At 34.8% G+C, this 21,068-nt stretch overlaps 3 protein-coding genes across 5 annotated transcripts; 2 read left to right on the top strand and 1 right to left on the bottom strand.

The window, feature by feature from the left end:
* The first annotated feature begins 1,151 nt into the window (after positions 1–1,151).
* On the top strand, positions 1,152–10,399 carry LOC109011699 (SH2 domain-containing protein A-like). The gene is made up of 12 exons (XM_018992998.2): positions 1,152–1,476; positions 2,337–2,528; positions 3,107–3,316; positions 3,581–3,670; positions 4,485–4,562; positions 4,675–4,839; positions 5,304–5,669; positions 6,470–6,753; positions 7,202–7,364; positions 8,257–8,606; positions 9,994–10,071; positions 10,185–10,399. Exons 1-12 carry the CDS (start codon positions 1,330–1,332, stop codon positions 10,201–10,203), a joined length of 2,142 nt encoding a protein of 713 aa, XP_018848543.1. The 5' UTR covers positions 1,152–1,329; the 3' UTR covers positions 10,204–10,399.
* Positions 10,400–12,487: 2,088 nt separating this feature from the next.
* On the top strand, positions 12,488–15,168 carry LOC109011671 (receptor-like serine/threonine-protein kinase At1g78530). 2 transcript variants are annotated; one of them, XM_018992962.2, is made up of 5 exons: positions 12,488–12,931; positions 13,031–13,369; positions 13,570–13,824; positions 13,912–14,045; positions 14,741–15,168. In XM_018992962.2, the coding sequence occupies exons 1-5, from the start codon at positions 12,796–12,798 to the stop codon at positions 14,927–14,929; spliced, it is 1,053 nt and encodes a 350-aa protein (XP_018848507.1). In that variant the 5' UTR covers positions 12,488–12,795; the 3' UTR covers positions 14,930–15,168. The 2 variants fall into 2 exon arrangements, with proteins under 2 accessions (XP_018848507.1, XP_035543428.1); XM_035687535.1 differs by lacking the exon at positions 14,741–15,168 and adding an exon at positions 14,633–14,733.
* A 124-nt stretch (positions 15,169–15,292) lies between these two features.
* Positions 15,293–17,991, bottom strand: LOC109011678 (fatty-acid-binding protein 3, chloroplastic). 2 transcript variants are annotated; one of them, XM_018992972.2, is made up of 5 exons: positions 17,703–17,991; positions 17,131–17,223; positions 16,126–16,281; positions 15,813–16,027; positions 15,293–15,601 (listed from the first exon to the last, which is right to left on the bottom strand). In XM_018992972.2, exons 1-5 carry the CDS (start codon positions 17,938–17,940, stop codon positions 15,443–15,445), a joined length of 861 nt encoding a protein of 286 aa, XP_018848517.1. In that variant the 5' UTR covers positions 17,941–17,991; the 3' UTR covers positions 15,293–15,442. The 2 variants fall into 2 exon arrangements, with proteins under 2 accessions (XP_018848517.1, XP_018848532.1); XM_018992987.2 differs by lacking the exon at positions 16,126–16,281.
* Positions 17,992–21,068: the final 3,077 nt, after the last annotated feature.

The following is a 21,068-nucleotide window of genomic DNA, read 5'->3' as shown; positions in this document are numbered from 1 at the left end:
TATCATTGCCAAGACAGTATTTCAGGCATTCAAAATGAAGAATTTATTTCATAACTTGATATTGAATAACCTTCATAAAACATATAGCTGACATTTTAATTTACAAATAAAATTATAAATTGAAACATTTTTAGGTGATGTATTATAATGAGAAATTATATATATTACGATATCATCTTACTTTCATCTTGATCCTCTTATGATAAGGTGATATTATTCATTAACCTTCAAATATTTTTTAAAAAAGAATTGAAGATGACCCAAATGTGATAAAAGTGTCATATTTTATATAATATGATGAAAATGTGATGAAAATGTGATATATAACATTATTCTAGGATACATGTTATCTTGGTTCATTTTTCACTAGTGAAATGATTTGTACAAATCTCAAATAGACAAATATCACTTAGTCCCTTTATAAAAAAGGTAGCCCACGATGTGAAAGTGCAAAAAAGTATTTTTTTTTAATGAGATTCATATTTTTACAAAAGGCTTACATAAGATTTGTTTATTTAGAACTTGTATATAATATTATTCTTTTAAATGAAAATAAATGGAATAAATTGATTTTTTAATTTATGAATTTATTATGCATCAACTACTATTTACTCTCACACCTCATATCTATAGTTTTTTTATAGGGTGTGGGTGTTTTACATAGAGTATGAGGTGTTTTTATAGGATATAGAGTGTGAGGTGGTTAAAAGTGACTGATAAGAATAATTTTTATTCTGAACAATGACCCTTTAGGGCTCGTTGGATATAAAAATTATTTCACTTCATCTTATCTCATCATTACAATAATATTTTATTTAATTTATTTAAAATTATCTTTATCTCGATTCTATCTTATCTTATTAGGTAAGTCCTCGGTAGTTTTTACTAGACATCTTTAATTGGGCTCAAGTATGGACAGGGCCCTAATACCAAGACCCTTCCTGGATCTCTTGCCCTGAGCAATGACACTAAAAAATACAAAGCGGCGCCATTTTTCACTCAAACTTACACTTTAGTTTGTGTCCTGTTATTAATCGCCACATCACACTATCTCCTTGTCTTTCTATTTGCAAAGCTGGCGTACTTACCATTCATTGGTTATTTTAATCTTCTCTACAATCTGCAAAGCAGCAGATCTCCAACCCTTTTTAATAAAAGCAGAACCAGAACGAATTACCAACCGTTACTTAACAGCCGTCACCGAACATTTGTGTTCTTGATCTTCTCCAGAGCGAAGAGAGTTGGTGGGGTTTAAGGTTTTTTTCTTGAAAAGGTTGGCACAAGAGTAAAGAGGCCTTCTTGAGCCTGTTTGATCAGAGGGCGGACATTATGGTAAATGGGGTTGTAGACAGTGTAGAGTACTCGCTTTTGAAGGATTTGAGGATGGAGATTGAAGGAGATGAAGGCGCCTTCTCTCTTTGCTTTTGGGTTTACATTATGAGCTCCTCTGCATTCCCTGCTACAATCATTCAACAGGTCTTCACTTTCTTTTACTTCTAATCGTTTATTCTAATTTGTTGTTTGTAATTATTATTTTTTCGTTTCGGTGCGATTGACGGGTTTGTGTTATTTTGTGGGCTTTTTTGTTTTGATGATCACTTGCCATTCCTTCATGTTTTTTGTAATATGCTACATGGTTGTGGCAAATTGTGCCCCTTTTATGTCCTTTTTAGCACTTTTTGTGGGTCAGTCATAGGAACTTTAGAATTTGGATCTTTCTGGTTAGTGGAGTGCAAACGTTGTACATTGCTGTTGCTAATTCTACATCATCACTTTTGATTCGCGTATTAATCACAAGTCCACTTCAGTTGCTAATGATGAGCGATAAGTTTTGTTTTTAATGGATCTGTATATTTTACTGGTTAATTAAAGTCGTATTTTAAGAATTATACTAAGGACTGTTTCTTAGGATTTCTTTTATCATTATCACCGTATAAAACTACCAAAATTTTCCAATCCACCAGCCTAGGATTTCCCTTCTTCTGTCAAATAAGCCTTAGAGATTTTAGGATGATCACTTTTAAAAGGAACTGAACATATGTATACTCCCTGTACTTGGATTTTGCCTGTTCTTATGTATAAAGTACCTTGATTACCGATAAAAAAAAAAAGGAACTGAACATATGAGTGATGATCAGGCCTATTAGTTCTTTGCAAACTATGCCAATTTGGATTGTTAAAAGAATTTCTTCATGTTTGCTATGTTGTAAGATAATTTTGTCTCTAAGGATTAGGGTTTATGGGTGCCATTGTTCAACAGTACCTTTATAATACCCTACATAATTTTACTCTTGTAGATTTATTTATTTGTGGATAACATTCACTTGATCATGCAGTTGCACTCTGATGGCATCAACGGCACTCCTTTTCTTGTTTTAAATGAAAAGAAGAGAATGATGCTTCTGCCGTTGCTTCTCTTACACAAAGAAGCTCCTAATCCTGGAAACTTCACCTCCTTGACTGAAGTTCCACATGCATCCATGGAGATTGAGTTTCCTTTAGAAAAATGGATTCATGTTGGATGTGAGGTATGTGATTCTGAACAGCTAGACACTTCAACTTTAATAATGGATTGTTGGTGTTGTTATCATTATTCTTGTATAAACTTTAATGGTCTCAACTTTCATGATTTCCTTGTATCCGTTTCTAGTTCCTAACTAGGTGTAATTTCATGTATGCCTCCTGTGTACTTGGGCTATGCCTATTTCAATATCAATAAAATATATTCTTACTTATTCAAAAAAATTATTATTGTTGTATGGGTTGATATAATATATGAGATCATTTGTACGATAGTTTTCCACAAACCGTTTTCTATTGTTAGGAATAAAGGGAGCTAAAATGTATTGACAGTTATGTATAAACCGTTTTGTATTTTTAGGAGCAAAGGGTGCTGAACTGTATTGACTTTACTTCTTCCATTCTCTTACCACGTCCGCTTTCTTTTCTTTGACAACTAGTGTTTTCTTTGGCCTAGGGCTGTTACTGAGAAAATTATCTTTGCATGAGGCAATTTAGGTGTTCCCCTCTAGTAGCATTTGTGAAGGTGATATTCTGTATTTTTTTGGAGTTTATGAAAAGCTTAGTCTTGAAGTGTTCGTTTCAGGTTTCTACAGATTCTCTTCGGCTTCATATTGATGGAGAGATTGTGGGAGAGAGGCCTTTGTCTTCCGTATTCAACAAAAATTCAAGTTTAAGTGGTTCAAGGAAGATAACTTTGGCTAGTATTGGTGGAGATGGTCGCAGGCTGCTGGGTTATGTCCACAATCTTGAAGTCTTGCCTCCAACTCTATCCATTAAGGATCACCAGGGAAAGGTGCGTTACAGTTTGACAAGTACTATAGCCACGAGAGATCCCATAAAAGTAAATTCACAAACTGACATGTATTCATATGATACGTTAGATCTATTTTACAATAAAAGTAGCTTTACAATCTAACGTATCACCTCAAGCTACATCAGCTTGTGGGTTTACTTTTGTGAGATCTTTTGTGGCTAAAGCATCTTACATGTTTAGTTTTTGAAGTCTCACAATTATTAATGTTCTATTTTACTTGGTAAAAACAATGTCTGATCGCAGGATTTGCCTCTAAGACTATCTATTGATAGTTCAGATGCCTTTGAAATTGAAGTCGGCAGCGATGGTGTTTGGAGTATTATTGGTGGCAAGGTTAGAGAAAACTTCACATATCATGTTTCTTGGTTTTCCTGTTGTATGCATAAACCTTTTTTTTCGTTTTTTGGTTTGGCGTGGAGTACATTTTTTTTTTTTAAGTATTTGGAGTGAAGTAAATTTGTAGTGATTATTTCGATTTTCTTTGACAGAATTAGTTATGGTACATAAACTTGGTGTGTATCTTCTGATATGCCTCCAATATTCATCCTTACATCAACTTCTATGCCCCTTGTTATTGTATTTTTCAAATTGATCAGTCAAAATTGCCTTTGGTGACATCAGTTGCCTCCACTGTGTTACAAATGTTGTAGCTTTAACATGTCAGCCCTTTTAATTGTATGAAACTCATATTGATGTAATTATGTAGTCTCTGTGCATAAAAGGAGATTCTCACTTACATTTATTGAAAAGAATAAATCCAGGTCTTGTCATTTTAGGAATTGCTGAGGGAACATTTTGTTCTGACACGAAAAGGAAAACGTCTGATTACACCAGAGCTAGACGTGAAGTTTGCTTGGGCTCATTGAGTTTGTAGATTTTAGTTTGCGAATTCATTCAAGTAGTTGTTTCTTGATCCCATCCATCTTTATTCCCTCATTAGTTGTAGCTTTACTGCTTTTTTGTCCCATTGGTTTCCCATTTCCCTTTTAAACTTCAATTTTGCTTTTTAAGTTATTACAAGCAGCCTGTCTCATGTTAAATGCCTCTTTAGCACAAAGTTGTACAAGTTATAGTCTATTCGAATGTAACGACCTGCTTTTACTGCTCTCAAATTTCTTCTGATGTATATTGTTGCCTCTGTTTACAGGCATCTTGTCGCCGGAACTTTTCTTTGGATGTTGTTTTGTTAGATACCTTGGGCCATTCAGCAACCAAGGACGTTGAGGTTTATATCTCTGGCTTTTGCATAGTATACGATTCATCACCATCTTTAATTGGAAGTTTTACAATTAAGTTACGTATATAATTTAAACCTTGCTTGTCTTGACTCTTCACAGGTTATTGCTTCTCTTTTGTATGCTGACAATGGGGCACTTGTGGAGAACACGACTGATGGGGAAGCTCCTCTTCTGGCTAGCTACGATGGAATTGAATATGCTTCTTGTGAAAGACCAAGTAAACTGTTGCAAGGACGTGCATCCTTTAAGCTCAAGATATCTCAGGTGCTAATGTCATGTGTAAAATGTTGCTTTAGACACCTTTTTAGAGAATATAAATGGAACTCTGTCCCCTAGAAGTAGGACAATATATGAGCAACTTGCTTGTATGCATGGTCAACAAGGTTGTTAATACTGTTTCAGTAGTGTTTTGGTTTTATCCATTGGGTGAATGATTTACCCATCCTAGATTGTACAGGTGCCCATTTCAACTTCCATGACATGAAAGAATACTTACTTTCAAAATACATAGTCACATATATGAAACAACTAAATAAGATAAAAATAAATATATCCAACTATATATTCAAATGTTTTCCAGTAGTTTCATATCTCTCACACATAAAAGAGTATGAAGAATCAAGGTAATACAAGCCAGAGATCAATTTTAGTCTTGGATTTATGTGCCTCCCAGTTGGTTCTGTGTACCTCTGGAATTCATAAATGATTTCTCTTCTTTTTAATTTCAGCTTTCATCGAAGTGTGATAATAGGCTTTTCCGCATCAGATTTCACATGAGAAGTGGAAATTACCCATTCTTTGAGGCTTTCTCCCCTCCAATTCGTTGTATATCACGTGGCCGTAATATCCGAGCATCCTCTCTAACATGGAAAAGATCAACTTCTGCTATCCAATCTGTTAATTTATCTGAATCATCTAGGATGGATGTGGGCTCCTTAGAACTTCAGCACAGCAATATACATGAAGCAAGACCCTGCCCATCATCGAAGCGGGTTAGATCAGGACCGGATAAATTATGTGCTGCTTTTAAGACTGATCCTAACTTGGAGCGACCTGATGAGAAATGTAACTCTCATGCTGGGACAGCTAATCTGGTATTACTGGTTTTTTTTTCTTAGTTATATTTATTTCATCCAGAATCTTTGCTGATAGATAGATCAATTGAACTGAAAATGGTTTGTGGCATAAAAAAGTTTGCCCTCCTTTTATTTTCTCTTTTATAAATATCAGCTGTAATTCCTTGCAATTATGGTTCAAGTGTCATGTGGACACCACATAATGTGCAACATACACGTGCAAGATTTAACATGACAAGGATTTGGTTGAGGCATGTGTCCAACACTCATTAATGGTTAGATACTAAAACCAGAATGAAAAGATAAAAAAAAAAGGAAAATTGATTAAAACAGAGTTAACTGGTGTTCAAAAGAGAGGAAAAGATATATATTTCAGTGTCAGTGAAGTCCCTGGTTTGTTTTACATATTTTGTATAGACTCCATATCGGTTTACAAGTTTGTATTATTTAACGCCCCTGTTTTCCATATTTTGTAAGCCTATTTTGCTGCATATTGCAGTACCTACTGTTTTGCAATCGAGGTTGCATTTCTAGAACTGTAGATCTTCCTGAATAATACTTAGAACTCTGTTGTTGACAAAATATGATTATATTTCTTTGACAAAGTATGCTTTATATTTCTTATTTTTGTTTCGATCATTTTCTTTTTGTCTTTTTCAGCATGAGCTAGATCCTGTGACCTTTTTTCCTTTTGTACATATTGCATATGCCAATGCAAACCATTTTTTGTGATGATTACCTTTGAAGTTTCACTTAGATAGATGGGACTTTATTTGTAGTATTCTCATATAGACATATTGAATATTATTCTAATGTAGGTTAAGAATGAGTTTGGAACGAGTTTGGAGGGAAGACCTGAAAACCTTGAAGAAGTGGATGATTCACAATCTGATTCAGAGAGTACTGGAGAGAGAAATTCACCTTCTAAGAGTCTGTCAAGTAGAACAAGTCCAATGTCGGATATGAACATTTTCAAATACTCCCTCTCAGGCTTAACTGAGAGATCGTTTATGCTCAAGGAGATTGCTTTGTCTGCTTCTGACACTGAACTTTTAGAATTTGCACATCAGGTGTCTCTCTATTCAGGATGTTCACACCACGGGTAGGTAATCTGTGAAAGCTTTTGGTTATATTAGTGACCATATTCTTGTTGGAGTTTTAATATGCACATCATAATAACACTCGGTAGGATGATCTGCCACTGAATTTTTGTAGTGGCAAAAAAAATCACACCAGCATCTTCATTAAAAAATACTCTATAAGTTTGACTAATAGCTCACTGATTCTCATTGAGGTTTTCTTTTCAAGTCTCAAATTACAATTACACTCTTTTCTAGTCTCAAATTACAATTACACCCTTTTCAAGTTGTAAACTGACCCTGGGAATATAAATAATTTTTTTCCTCTTCTCACTCTTTCCTGTCTCTTCATCTCTACCTGTTAGGATGTAATGGAACAGACTTCTTCCCTATCAGGGCTTTATTAGATCAACTAAACAATCACTACAATCCTTTTGTCTGTTCTTCATTTGTAACAACATTCTTTCTCAGGCGCCAAATAAGTATTGCAAAGAGACTGATAGAGGAAGGAACAAAAGCTTGGAATTTGATTTCACAAAACAATCATCAGATTCGTTGGGAGAATGTGGTTTTTGAGATTGAAGAGTACTTCATGAAGATTGCTTGTTGCAGTTCTAGATCTCTCACACAACAGGTTTCTTCTTCTTTACACTCCTCCCACCCCTCACTCTGTCTCTCTCTCACACACAAGTTACTGTCATGAAATTTAGTTCTTAAACATTTGTGGCAAATTAATATGACTGCTTGTTGGAACATGTAAAGGTTTGAGTCATTATGCTGATATTGATGAGGCAGATTTCTACATTATCAATAGTGTCTCCTATTGTGAAGGTATGCGTAAGTGGTACATGCAGATGAGAACTTGTGGGGATTTTCTGAAAGATTGATTGATTTCTTATTAGCATCTTGTGTTCCAGAGGAAAAAAAATAAAGGAAAAAATAAAAACAAATTCAGTTTTGCTAGTTTGTAAAATGGTGTTAGTGCAGTTGATTCACTATCTTGTTCTGTTGTCTCTGTTTCAATAAAACATGCAACCAACGGGATCTTCATCCTTCATGCAGCTCTGATTACTTTCTGTTCGTTGATTCAAGTATTTCTATAACTTAATGATGAGCTATCCTTGTGCTTCAGAATGCTGTTTATCAATTTGTAATTCTAGTTTCTTTTTTGCGAATTGTGGTTCACTTGTTTAATGATTCAATCATCTTCGTTCTATTTAATTTTTGTGATTGTGGTAGACAAGAGCTATAAGTAGTATTTATAAGGGCTTTATGTGAATGATGCTGCACCATATCGTCACGATTGGATTATATTTTGGTTTTTGGGGCTATATTAAGGTAGAATATGTGGGATAAATCTCTCTCTCTCTCTCTCTCTCTCTCTCTCTCTCACATTCGGAATCTGTTTCAGCCAATTCTTGTTTATTTATGCAATTATCTTTTCGTTGTTAATGGTAGTTTTTTAGAATAGGTTTTGGCATAAAAGAAAGAAGGGGAATATTTTCCTGATTTTATTTTTATGTTAGGACTTTGAGCTTCTGAGGAGAATTGCTGGATGTCGAGAGTATCTTTCCCAGGAGAACTTTGAGAAGATGTGGTGTTGGTTATACCCTGTAGCTTTCACATTATCAAGAGACTGGATTAATGCAATGTGGAGTTCTATGTCACCAAAATGGATAGAGGGATTCGTAACAAAGGAGGAAGCAGAATCTTCACTTCAAGGTCCGAGGGGCCTTCAAGATCCTGGCACGTTTGTACTCCGGTTTCCTACTTCAAGGAGCTGGCCCCACCCTGATGCTGGCAGCTTAATTGTGACTTATGTTGGCAGTGATTACACTCTTCACCACAGGCTGCTTTCCCTTGAGCAGTTTTTTGGGTAGTTCATTTTCTCTATTCATTCTTAATGATAATTCACATTATATTCATTTATTTACAAGAATACTATTCAACATATTCTCTCTTGAAGTAAACTCAAGCAAGGACAAAGTGCAAAAATTAGGAATTACAGATTCAGGAAATAGCAAGGTTTCTCAAATTGATGTTAGGAGGCAAAAACATGATGCAATAGCCTTAGCATGTTTAGAGAAGAGTGGAAATTATATTGAGTTGTTGTTGGCAAGTCTCCACCTTTAAACAGATAAACATCACTGGAAAAGAGTGAAGTCGAACTTAATGCTTCAATAGAGAAGACACTTTGAATCTTTCAGAGTAAATTGAAGTTTCAGGATTTTTGCATTCCCCTTATAGAGGAAGCTTGAGCGCATGGTCAAGTATTTTTCTCTGAACTTACTGCTCGAGTAATTGGAGAATTTGAAGCAGTTTTGTATACATTTCTGACTATCTGATTAGCAGTCACTAATATCAGACATAAAAGTTGTAAGACAAATCTGGGGGCAGTAGAAATCTACCATATTGATTCCACCTGGAAAATGTGCAAAACTTTTCTTATACCCAGTAGCATTTGGCCAAACATTCAATTGGTTGTAGTTACAGAAGAAACTTTTAGATTTATGTTCAAAATCTCCATTGATGTATCTGATGTAGACTGTCTGTTCAATTAGATTCATCAAGTGAGAAAATTGCAATTAGCTCCAGTGATGTTAATGACTGTAATTCAAAATGGCTTGGACTTTCAAAAAGTGCGGGGGAGGACATTGCATTATTACCAAAAACATGGAGTCCTCTTACAAACAGCATATTTTCTGAATGTAAGAGTTAGTTTGCATTTCACTTTTGTTTGGACATGAGTGTACTGAGTTAGATGCTGAAATCATTGGGTTTTCAGTGCAATTTCATTATAGCATAGCCTTATTTCTGGCCAAAGTTAGGTGACTCCCATATTAGCAGGGAAGTTTCATGTATGCAATTCATTAAGAGAGATAAGATCTTAGAATTTACTTATAAACAAAAAATAAGATCTTAGAATGGAACCGTGGAATGTATTTGATTAATCAGCCCATCCAGTTGAAGTTTAATGTTGTCAGTGACCTCTCAACTGTATATGGCATATGCTTTGGATCTGGTAACGTAGCCTATGCGGCAGTATCTGACGATGACATGAAAATTTGTAGCACACGGGCACTAACACTCTACAATCTATATATTTTTTTTTTTCCTTTTGACCTCCAAATGTAGTATATTCAGTATATCTCTGTCATTTTATTCGAGAATCTATTGTGTTTCCAAAAATTGAGAAAATGAATGTGAAAAACCTGCTTGCTATTGACGAAAATAGAATTGAGTTTCTTCTTTTGTTTTTGTAGTTACAGTGAAGGAGAAATGAATGTAAAACCGCTGCAAGATATGCTACTGGCAGAGCCGGAGCTCTCTCGATTGGGAAGGCAAGATATTTCTCAACCACTAAATCAATTATTCTTCTCTATACAGATTGAATGCCAGACATTGCATTCATAAATATTAACCATGTATACATCTGTTGCTTGAAAATTTGCAGGATAATAAGAAGTCATTAAGTGTGCTTGTGCCTTGTGTAGCATAATATCCATCCGCTTCCAATCTAGGGTTAGCATTCCTGTGCGTTCATTCCCATTCTTAGGTTTTTTGTATTGATCTTCTTGTTATTCTTTGCTGTCCATTATGTATATATGCATATCAATATATTGAGGATGGAATGTCAATAATCTAAAATAACCTTAGGTGATTTTAACAGTGCATTATCCATTATGTGTAGCCGCCAAAATACCAAGCACCATTTTTCATGCCTTTAGTTTTTTTGTTTGTTTTTTCTTTGGATGAATGAGGTCATTCCAAAGTATTGAAGTTTAAAACACAGCTACCCAGATGAGGCCTCGTTTGTTTTCATTGTCATTCTCGTCTCGTTTCATCTCATCTAATCATTACAACTTTTCAAATTTTTAATCTCAAAATAAAAATAATTTTAAAAAATATATATTTTTAATAATATTTTATTCAATTTTTAATTTTTATCTCAATGCATTTCATCTCATCTCATACGCGAAAAGAAACGAGGCCAATCAACCTACCAGTAAGAGAGACAATAAACTCTTAAATAGGGATATAAACAAACCTCATTTGCCAAGTAAAGAAAGGGGAATTCACCGCAGAAAACAAAAGGTCCTATTCAATACAGACAGGAGTCTTTACATGCGATGAGATGGTTTTTGAATCTACACTCTTTAGAACGAACTAGGCCGCCAAAAATCTTGCAGTTCCTTTGCAATTCTTGCAAGAATACACACTAGGGATCATCCCACCCCCCTCCCCTCATTGCAGCAATCCCTGTCTAATTAAAATACTGATTCGGACTACGCATTGGCAAAGAGCAAAATCATCTGGTTTTTGTAAAATGGGATGGTGAAAAAGTTGTAAACAAGCTGATGTGGTGAGGAATTTGTCAAGACCTTTTCCTTCAAATTTTCAATAAAGAATAAATATCCTTCAGAATTGAGAGCCCATTTGCAAGATGACAGATTGTGAAGCGTACGTGTGGAACAAGATTTCGTTCAACAAGTCTCAAACCCCGTAAATTCAGGAGGGTATAAATCATTTGTTTTTCGTAAGCTGGAAGGTGAAGTTCTTTTTAAGTCCCGTTTGGATAATGAGATGAAATAATTTTAGATGAAAATTAAATAAAATATTATCAACATGTTATTTTTTAATATTATTATTATTTTGAAGTTTGAAAAATTTGTAATGATGAGATAAATTGAGATGAGATGAAATACTTTCACTATCTAAACGGAACGTGAAAGTTAATTTGATGATGACGTATTTTCAGGTTTTTTCACAGATTCTCAATAATAACTATCCTTTCAAAAATAGGTTTTTTTTTTATAATTATTTTTTACAGATCAAGCATTTTCCTTTTTCACTGATCCCTCATTTCTTTTCTTTCCAGTTCAGTGTAAAGTTAAAAAGTTTAAATCAAAAGCATGACGTTTTGACAAGAAATATCATTTTCAGTTCAACCAATGAAATGTTGTAGCATTCCGATATATAAATGCCAGATATTTGAGCTATTTCTCACTCAAAAACTAATAAAATCATGGATTGAAAGCTAGAAGATAAAGTATATCCCCTTACCAATCGAAATAATTGAAAAATCCAATGAATTATTGCCGTCACACAATATTGACTATAAAAAAGTGTATTGAAGGGAGGGAAAAGGCAAAAAAAACAACGTGATCCATATTCGTGGAAGTCGTGGAGATTCCTTACACAGCTGTGTTCGTATCCATGAAAAAGTGATGTACTGTTGGGTACGTGAATTCTCAAGTTCTACATGAATGGGGAAGGACAGGTGGTCAAGAATATATGGCGACAGCCTAGAATTTCACATGATCTTCCCTTTACCTTTTTCGTTTTTGACTTTTGTTTCTTGTGCTGCTTGTATTGCTTTCCACTCTTTAAATGGTGTGTTGAAATTTAAACTTTATGATATGTTTATATGTATATGTGAAATGTTTATGCTCAAAAGTTTCGTCCTGTCGGCACCGCATACCAAAAATGCTACCGCTACGTACATTACGTACCAAAATAAGCTTTGATTCGCAACCTAACCTCAGGTGACGTAAATATCCATGATCCAAAGCACTATATTTCCTTTAGAAACTCACTCTCACATCATGGAGTTGTCCTCTCCATCAAGTCTCTTCTGCCATGCTTTCTTTTCTAGAAACTTTCCCCTCATTCATACCTGAATCTAGCAGTTGGAATTCTCATAAAAGACTGCTTTTTTTAAAATTAAAAAAAAAAAAAAAAAAGCCATGATGGGTTGTTTCTTCTCTTTACAGTGTGAAAGAGAGGCTTGCATATGTACATCTTAGATTATTACTAACATGTTCCCCCACTCTTGATCCAATATCTTTAGTTGGTTTATGCTCTGAAACCAATTGACATTTAGGTCTGTGAGGAACCTTGATTCTTGCTTTTTAAGTCCTTTCTTTCGTTTTCCTTTTTCGTTTTGGTGTTTTCCATGTCCAACTTAGACATTCAGCTCGATACATTAGATAAGAAGCGGGGACAATTTTTAAACGATTTCTGATTCTCTGTAATATTTTAACCCTGCTCCTCTGAATTTGCAAATGGGCAATTCCATGGTCTTAGCGTTCTACATCACAGTAGGCTGCGTTGCTTTTGTTATATCAAAGATCATCATTTCAGTCCTCCTCTATAGAAGATGGAAAAGAAAGCATATGGTTTACGAAGATGGCTACTCAGGTATGGGTGACAACAACATATATACAGATTCTCCAATTCAACTTGTTTGAAAGGAGAAAAAAAGTTAAGTAAATTTAATGCGGTACTGGGCATATGCAGGTGGGAAGATTGTGATGTTTAGGTCTCCAATGATGCAATCTCTAACATCTGATGCATTCTTGAAGAGGACACTGAAATTGACCAACAAAGACATCATTGGCTCTGGAGGCTATGGCACTGTTTATAGATTGACTATAAATGAATCCACAGCCTTTGCAGTTAAAAGACTGAATAGGGGAACTGCAGAAAGAGATAGAGGGTTTGAGAGAGAGTTGGAAGCAATGGGAGACATAAAGCATCGAAATATTGTAACTCTTCATGGATATTACACAGCTTCTCACTATAATCTACTCATATATGAGCTGATGCCAAATGGAAGCCTGGACAGCTTTCTGCATGGTATGTTTTTCAATATAGTATCAAAACCAAGCTTTATATTTTGGTTTTCAGCAACAATATCAGAGTTGAGATATTTCGGAACTGTCTTTCTTTCTGACGATCACTTACAGGATCATCTGGAAGTTAAGATGATTCCATAGCTTAATTTTCCCATTTTGTTTCCTCCATTCCTGTAGTTCTGATTGTGGATTCTGTTGCAGGAAGATCTATGGACAAGAAGCTTTTGGACTGGCCATCCAGATACAAAATAGCAGTAGGTGCTGCAAGAGGATTATCATACCTTCATCATGATTGCATCCCTCACATTATTCACAGAGATATTAAGTCGAGCAATATATTGTTGGATCAGAACATGGAGGCTCAAGTTTCTGATTTTGGATTGGCCACATTGATGGAACCAGATAAGACTCACGTTTCAACATTTGTTGCTGGAACTTTTGGATATTTAGCTCCTGGTATGAACAACTCCACCATTGTAGTCGGTCTCTCCGAATCTTGGTTCTTGTGCCTGGTTATGCTAAGTGCTCAGTTCTGTCCTGCAGAATATTTTGATACAGGAAGAGCAACAGCAAAAGGGGATGTTTACAGTTTTGGGGTCGTCTTGCTGGAGCTTTTAACAGGGAAGAAACCAACCGATGAAGCATTCCTGGAAGAGGGAACTAGGCTTGTGTCCTGGGTAAGTTATGAACATCCAGCAAAATTCCTGTAGATTCTATTCTTAAATAGAAACAATCATTGCAGTCTGGTATTGATTGATTTAGCCTACAGCTTTTGATGATTATTTAAGCTTTATTATTATTTTTTATCATAATTTAGAATGTTCTCTTCATTAGCTTGGGCACTCTTACACCCCAAGGAAGGGGTAAGTTCATTTTATTTCAGATGAGGTCCCTCTCCATAAGTATCTGATTTAGTGAGCTAAAGAAAAGATAAATGGGATGTGATATTTGTTGAACTCATCACTCTAATAGTAACTTACCTAAAGCAGCCATTGGAACGATTTCTTCGTACCATGAATATCCATCAAATCATCCATGAAAAGTTTATAAGTTTATTGTTCAGAAAACTTACCAAAACAGAGGAAATCAACACCAATACAAATTACTAGGAAATTATTAAACTAAATGCGAATCAGAGATGTGACTTTTCAACTGCTACAGTGGCAGAGCAAGAACTTTATGATGTTACTACTACATCTATCTGATACTGAGTTACATCTCATATTTATTTTATTTTTATTTTTGATTTTTTGTAATTGCCAAGGTAGGTGAGTAAAAGCAAGTGTTCTTTGTTTGAAAGTGCCTGAGTGATGCCCCCATCCTTACAGATTAGTAGACACTGTATTGAATTGTTCTATGCACGTTGGCGCAGGTGAAGGCAGTTGTTCAAGAGAAGAGGGAGGAGCTTGTACTCGACAGTAGCTTAGAAAATTGTCCTGAGGATGAGATTAACAGTGTATTCAGTATCGCCTTAATGTGTCTTGAACCAGAGCCCTCCAGGAGGCCTACCATGGCTGAGGTTTTCAAGATGCTCGAGAAAATTAAATCAGACAATGTTTGAACAGATTTATAAACCTTGTTTAAAGCAATTCTATCTCATCATCATATATTCCCATCATTGTACCACATTTGTCGATGTTCAATGCCACAAGGACAGAGAATGCAGCTTAAGGCAGTATACAATGCAATTAAGATGTACAGACAGAACAATTTGCCCAGCACAGAACAAAATGGCCGAAGAAAATCATTGCGGGAATGTCGAAAATGTTAACGGACGATTCATTATTATGGTTCTTGGGAAAACAGGAAAAGAAAACTTTGAAAAAGAAAAATTTGCAGCTAAGGAATTGCCGCTCAAATGCCTGTGAAATTTTGCCTGCAAAATCTTTATCCCGACTCTTGAGAGCATTATTCTGGCGATTGAGAAATATGCCTTTTCTTTTAAATTCTACAACAATTTCCCATCCAGGTTAGATATGTTGACAAGATAGACAGTGGATCAAGTAATCAAGCAATTACATACATATCTGAAAACCAAGTCACCAAAATATTTTTGAAGAAACTAACATGGCATCTACTTGAGGATTGTTGCCAACCCACTGGCTACTGAATCTTTCAAGGAAGGAGAAACGGGTGTGTTTCCAAAAAAGACATCGAAAAGAGCGAGAGTCACATGCTCTGACTCAATTTCAGCATCCACACTAGCTGGTAGCCCATCTGATGACACACAAACCTGAGCATTGCAATAAATCCAGACGAATCAGTTCCTATAAGAGAAACTACATCGCAGTTCCAAAATCAGAATAAAACCAATCGACTGGTGCACATTTAGTAAAGGGTGTGGGGAGGAGATGAGGATGGAGCAAGAAATTGTTCAGGTGCACAAATATCTGTGTAGAATGGATGCTCATAGCAAGAATGCTGCATGTAAAATTCACACTTACAAGCATTTTGGATGGGTCCAGCCAGGTCAAATATATGAAAGTTCCTTTCTTCAGGGGTCGCCCTTGGAAGATGCTACGGAATGTGGACAGTGCTAATTCATCAATGGAAGTCGGTGCTTTAATCCTCGGGGAGATGGCATCATCTAAGGCATCCCAGAAAGTTTTGCCATCTACATCTCTAACCAGTACAATTTGTAATGATTTCTCTAAAGGAGCTGTGATTAAAAGAAGTTCTGTTATCAACTTTCATAAGTTACTCTAAGCAACCTCCCTCCAGAGCAAGAAAGCATTGATGATTTCTTTTTGTCCTTACATTGAAAAATTGAATTGAATAATGAAGAATTTTCTTGAATCTCAGCTGCCGATTTCCCTTTCCAAGCATTCAATTTAATTAGAATAGATTGATTTACATAAAGTCCTGCAGCATAGATCTTAACACCAATGATAGCAAAGACTTTCTCCCTGTATCCTGAAATCATTTGAAAGGCAGGCCATGAAAATAGATGCTAACGCAGACAAAACTATATTGTAATCGAAATCCCCCTTAAGACAGCCCTGAACTTAGAAATCCTCTAGACAACACTGGGATTATTCAATGAAACAAACTTTTGGAGAAAAGGCTACTGCAATGTAAAGACTTCTTACAATAACACTCTCACATCTATGAAGAGAACAAGTTTCTTATTTGGTAGCCTTTTTGCTTTCTCAAAGCTATTGGGAAAACATATGTAACAGGCTAAGAGTAGTAGTGATGAGTGATTTTGGCCCTAGGGGAGAGAAAAGGGAGGGCAAACTTCGAACTTGTGGCCTCCACTCCACGAATGGTCCCCATCCAACCTTTATATTTCTTGGGTTAACAGTCCCAATCTTTATGAAAACGTTTCATGAACGAAAAACTAAAAAGGTTTCAACCCCAATAGCCATTGATTTTCCAATGTAGCACACAAGTTCCCTGATTTTTACAATGGAAAGAATAAAAAGATGCCTCATATGAGATGAGTGAGGTCAAAATTAAAAGTCTTATCTCCCAAAACAGCTTACAACAGAAGTTAAACTCAGCCAAATCCTGCATTTTGGATAGCCAAGGAAAATATTTTCGAATAAAGTATCTACAGTCCTTCACCCATATACAAGAGAAATAAGAGAGCCAATTTTTCTTTCCCAATATTCGCTAATAATCCATTGCAGGTATATATATAAACAATGCCGATATTTCCCTATATTCTAATCAAGTATATTTATTTCATTGGATCTAATTCTATGCTTGACTATCTTCATTTTTGAGAGAGAGAGAGCGGTGTGATACTAAGCAGCTGACCTGTTCCAATTAGAGACAATAAACTCGAGCAACCCGGCAAACTGAGAGACCTTTGAAATTTCACATTGGTGGTTGGTTCCTCAGTGTATTCCACTGTAGCCATGAATATAAAGAATAATAAACACCATACCTTTTGTAACTAATACAATTTAAAAATCGAAATAGAGAAAACAAAAGGAGGAAGAGAGAGAGAGCAGTGATAACACGTCCTTTTGTCCTCTCATAGACATCCAATACATTCATTCAAATCGCATATATCTTTACTTCACCAATTTGACATGCATACCAATATGAATCCACTCCCACATCCACTCGGATGTTATCTGTCCGTACTTAAAATAATGCGTGGCGATTCTTTCATATGATTACCCATGAGCAGACGATTGCTGCATCATTTTTTTTTCCCTTCCATAAACTGTGGTTTGCTTAATTATATGGTTACATTTCCAGCACTACAAGTTCTTTCACATCCAACTAGGGTTAATGCATTTTGGTGATACGCAATAAGAGAAGCAATAAACCAGAATCAGTTAATGGCTTTTCCACGGCAAATAAATTTCAATAAAATTTACCTGAAGATGAAGAAGCGGCATTTGGAGATAATTGTGCCTGCGGTTTGCTGTCCTTAGAGGGAGAAAGATGGAGAGGGTATGAGGAAAGGTGAGAAAAATACTGGGTTTGGGAGAAGGACGCTGTTGGATTTGAATTTCTTCTGAGAAAGCAAATTCTGGGAATGGAATTGCAGTTTCTGGGGGGAATGCTGGGTGCAGAAAGCCATAGTGGGGTGGAAATTGCTACTTCTCCGAGCATATTTCTAGACTGTAGCTTCTGAGTAACGATTTTCCCTTGTTTTTTTAGGGCGATATATTACTCGTTTAAGTTGTAACGAATAAATGACATAAATCTATTATTAAAAAACTTAAATTTATATTTTTAAATTTATAAATTATTTTAGTGTTTATATAAAAAATTTTATAAATTAAATATGATGTAATATATCAAATTATAAAATTATTTTTATTATAAAATAAATCTAACGGATTACAAAAAATTAAAATAATTTACTAATTTATTTTTATACAATAGCAGTTATTCTCAAATTTGCCCCTCAAAATTCAAATTGCGGTTAATGTATTTTAGATTTTTTTTTTAAATGTAACAAAAATTACCACTAATAAGTTCAATTTCACCCTTATTGCTTACCAATAAAAGAAAGAAAAATGCAAACAATATAATCTGATTGTCAATGATTTGTAAGTTTGTGACTCGAACAAGTAATAATGAGAAGCTACTTGTCTTTATATAGCTTATTTGATCAGATTTAGGCCTCGCTTTTTTTTAGAAAATATGTAATTTTATTTTATTTTTTTAATTTTTTTAATTTTTAATATAAAATAAAATAAATAATTCATTTTTTTAAAATTTTAAAACAAAAAAATATTAAATAATATTTTATAATAATATTTTTTTTAATTTTTTAACTTTAATCTCAATTTATCTTATCTGTAAAAATAAATGAGCATGTATCAATATTTTAAATTTCGTACCGTACCGGCCGGTACGGTCGAAATTTTTCGTTTCGGCCGTCCGGCCGGTACAGGTACTATATTTGTCCCGTACCGGCTAAAATACTACCGGCCATACCGGACTAAATTTCGGCCTGTACCGGCCTAAATACGGCCGGTACCAGCCATACCGGACTAAATTTCGGCCTGTACCGGCCTATATTTCGGCCGGTACCGGCCGATATTTCGGCCTGGGTGTTTTTTTTTTTTTTTCATTTTTTCAAACTACAAATTTATTTTTTAACCCCTAATTCAGACTAGACTATTTATAATTTTTATATATATGTATTTATATATAATTTATTTATATATAGACTATTATTTTAGAATATAATTTTTATATATATTTATATATATAATTTATTTATATATCGATTATCCCGAAATGTTATCCCGAAACGCTATCCCGAAACGGTACCGGTACCGAAATATTTCGTTCCAGTGCCTTGACCGATACGACGTCCGGTACGGTATTCAAAACATTGGCATGTATACTTATAAAAATAATTTTGTTAATATGTAATAAATAAACAGGGAAAATGGGGAAAAAAAAAGTACCCCTTAGAGCATTGACAATGGTCTAATTATTGCCAAGTCTAAAATTTAGCTAGAATCTTAATTTTTAGCTATAATATCAATTTTTGACTAGGTGAGTCCACATTGGATTAACCATTATAAAGTTAAAATAATAATATAATATTATATATATATATTTTTTGTAAATACAATTTATATATTTTTTATATCTTCATGCTTTGTAGAAATAATGTGTCTACTCTATCAATCAATAAAAATAATGTGCATGCCATGCATGTTTTACCATTCAAAGAGAGAGTGAAGTGATTAAATAATTAAATATTGCTTTTCATTGTGAATAGTAGCTAGCATTATTTGGAGAGGACTTAAGATTTACTATTCATCAAGTTTTAAGTTTTGGACTATTGGCTAGTCTAATATGGAGGCTTTTTTTCACATCTAGCTAAAGTTTGAAATTGCATTGATATTTAACTAGTCTATTACCAATGCTCTTACAAATGCGTGTGTTACGATATATTAATGTTGTTCTCTCCCTTTTTGTTCTTGCTGTTGAAGTTTAGTGGAGAAACTTTAATTTCTTTAGTCCTTTTATATGCAACTGGGGTGGGAACCGTTGGGAAATAGTAAAAAATAAATAAATAAATAAATAAAAAATAAGAAGGCAAAAAATGCTAAAAAAGAGTATGAGAGAGTGTCGTCGCACATTGTGGATATGATCGATCCAAATTGAAACTAGCAATCTGATCCACCAATAGCCAAATAAAAGTGCATAAAAATGTAGTGAAATTTTCACAAATGCTCTATTTGGTTTGCAGGAAAAAGTAGAAAAGAAAACTAATAGAATCTAATCTTACATCATTTTCACATTTGAGCAATTATTTAGTTAGTTGACCGGTCGTTGTCAATCCTTGACACCCATGCGTCAAATCCAAATTCATTTGTTCAAACTTTAGCAAGCTGGTGATAACTTAGTTTTAACTTCAAAATGTAAGAAAATAAAGCAGCTTGTGTTTGTATGGCTGATGCATTGACTTATATAACTTTACAGAGGAGTATTACAGTTTTCATACAATATGTATAGAGTAAATAAAAGTAAACCAAACGTAAATCTCTTATTTACAATGAGCTGAAAATTTGTAGGGAGTGAATCAAGGAGGGAGAGATCTCTACAGTTATTTGAGGAGAAGCATAATTCACGAATATACGTTTCTACATTCCCCCTCAAGCTCAAGGTGGGACTGGTCGAATGCAAAGCTTGTTGCGATTTGGAGTGAACTTGAAACTGGACAGAGCTTTTGTAAATATGTATGCGACCTAAGCATGGCCCAGAATGTGAGCAAGAGTAATGACACCACATGCTACCTATTCTCGCACGAAATGAAAATCAATTTCAATATGTTTCGTGCAATGGTGGAAGACTGGATTTTTAGCAATATTCAGGACACTTATATTATCACAGTGTAATATAGGAGCTGGAAGTATGTAGCCCAAGCTGTGAAGTAAATTCATAAACCACATTAATTTTGCAGTAGTAGATGCCAAAGCTCGGTATTCAACGTCGGCAGTGGATCTAGATACAATTGCTTGCTTCTTGGCATCCCATGACAATAAATTTGGACCCATAAAAATAGCAAATCATGTAGTTGAGTGCATGTCATCCTTAGACCCTGCCTAATCCGCATCAGTGAAACCAACAAGAGGAGACATGGGTGTTTTAATAAACTGAAGGCCCAGATTTACAATACCCTTTTAAATATTGAAAAATTCTTTTAACTGCAACTAGATGTGAAGCACGGGGAGCTTGCATAAATTGGCAGACAAAGTGCATGGTATAGG

This window comes from Juglans regia, chromosome 2, assembly GCF_001411555.2.
Source record: "Juglans regia cultivar Chandler chromosome 2, Walnut 2.0, whole genome shotgun sequence".
NCBI lineage: Eukaryota > Viridiplantae > Streptophyta > Magnoliopsida > Fagales > Juglandaceae > Juglans > Juglans regia.
The sequence above is the reverse complement of the archived record's forward strand: the minus strand, read 5'-3'. Positions and strand labels throughout refer to the sequence as shown.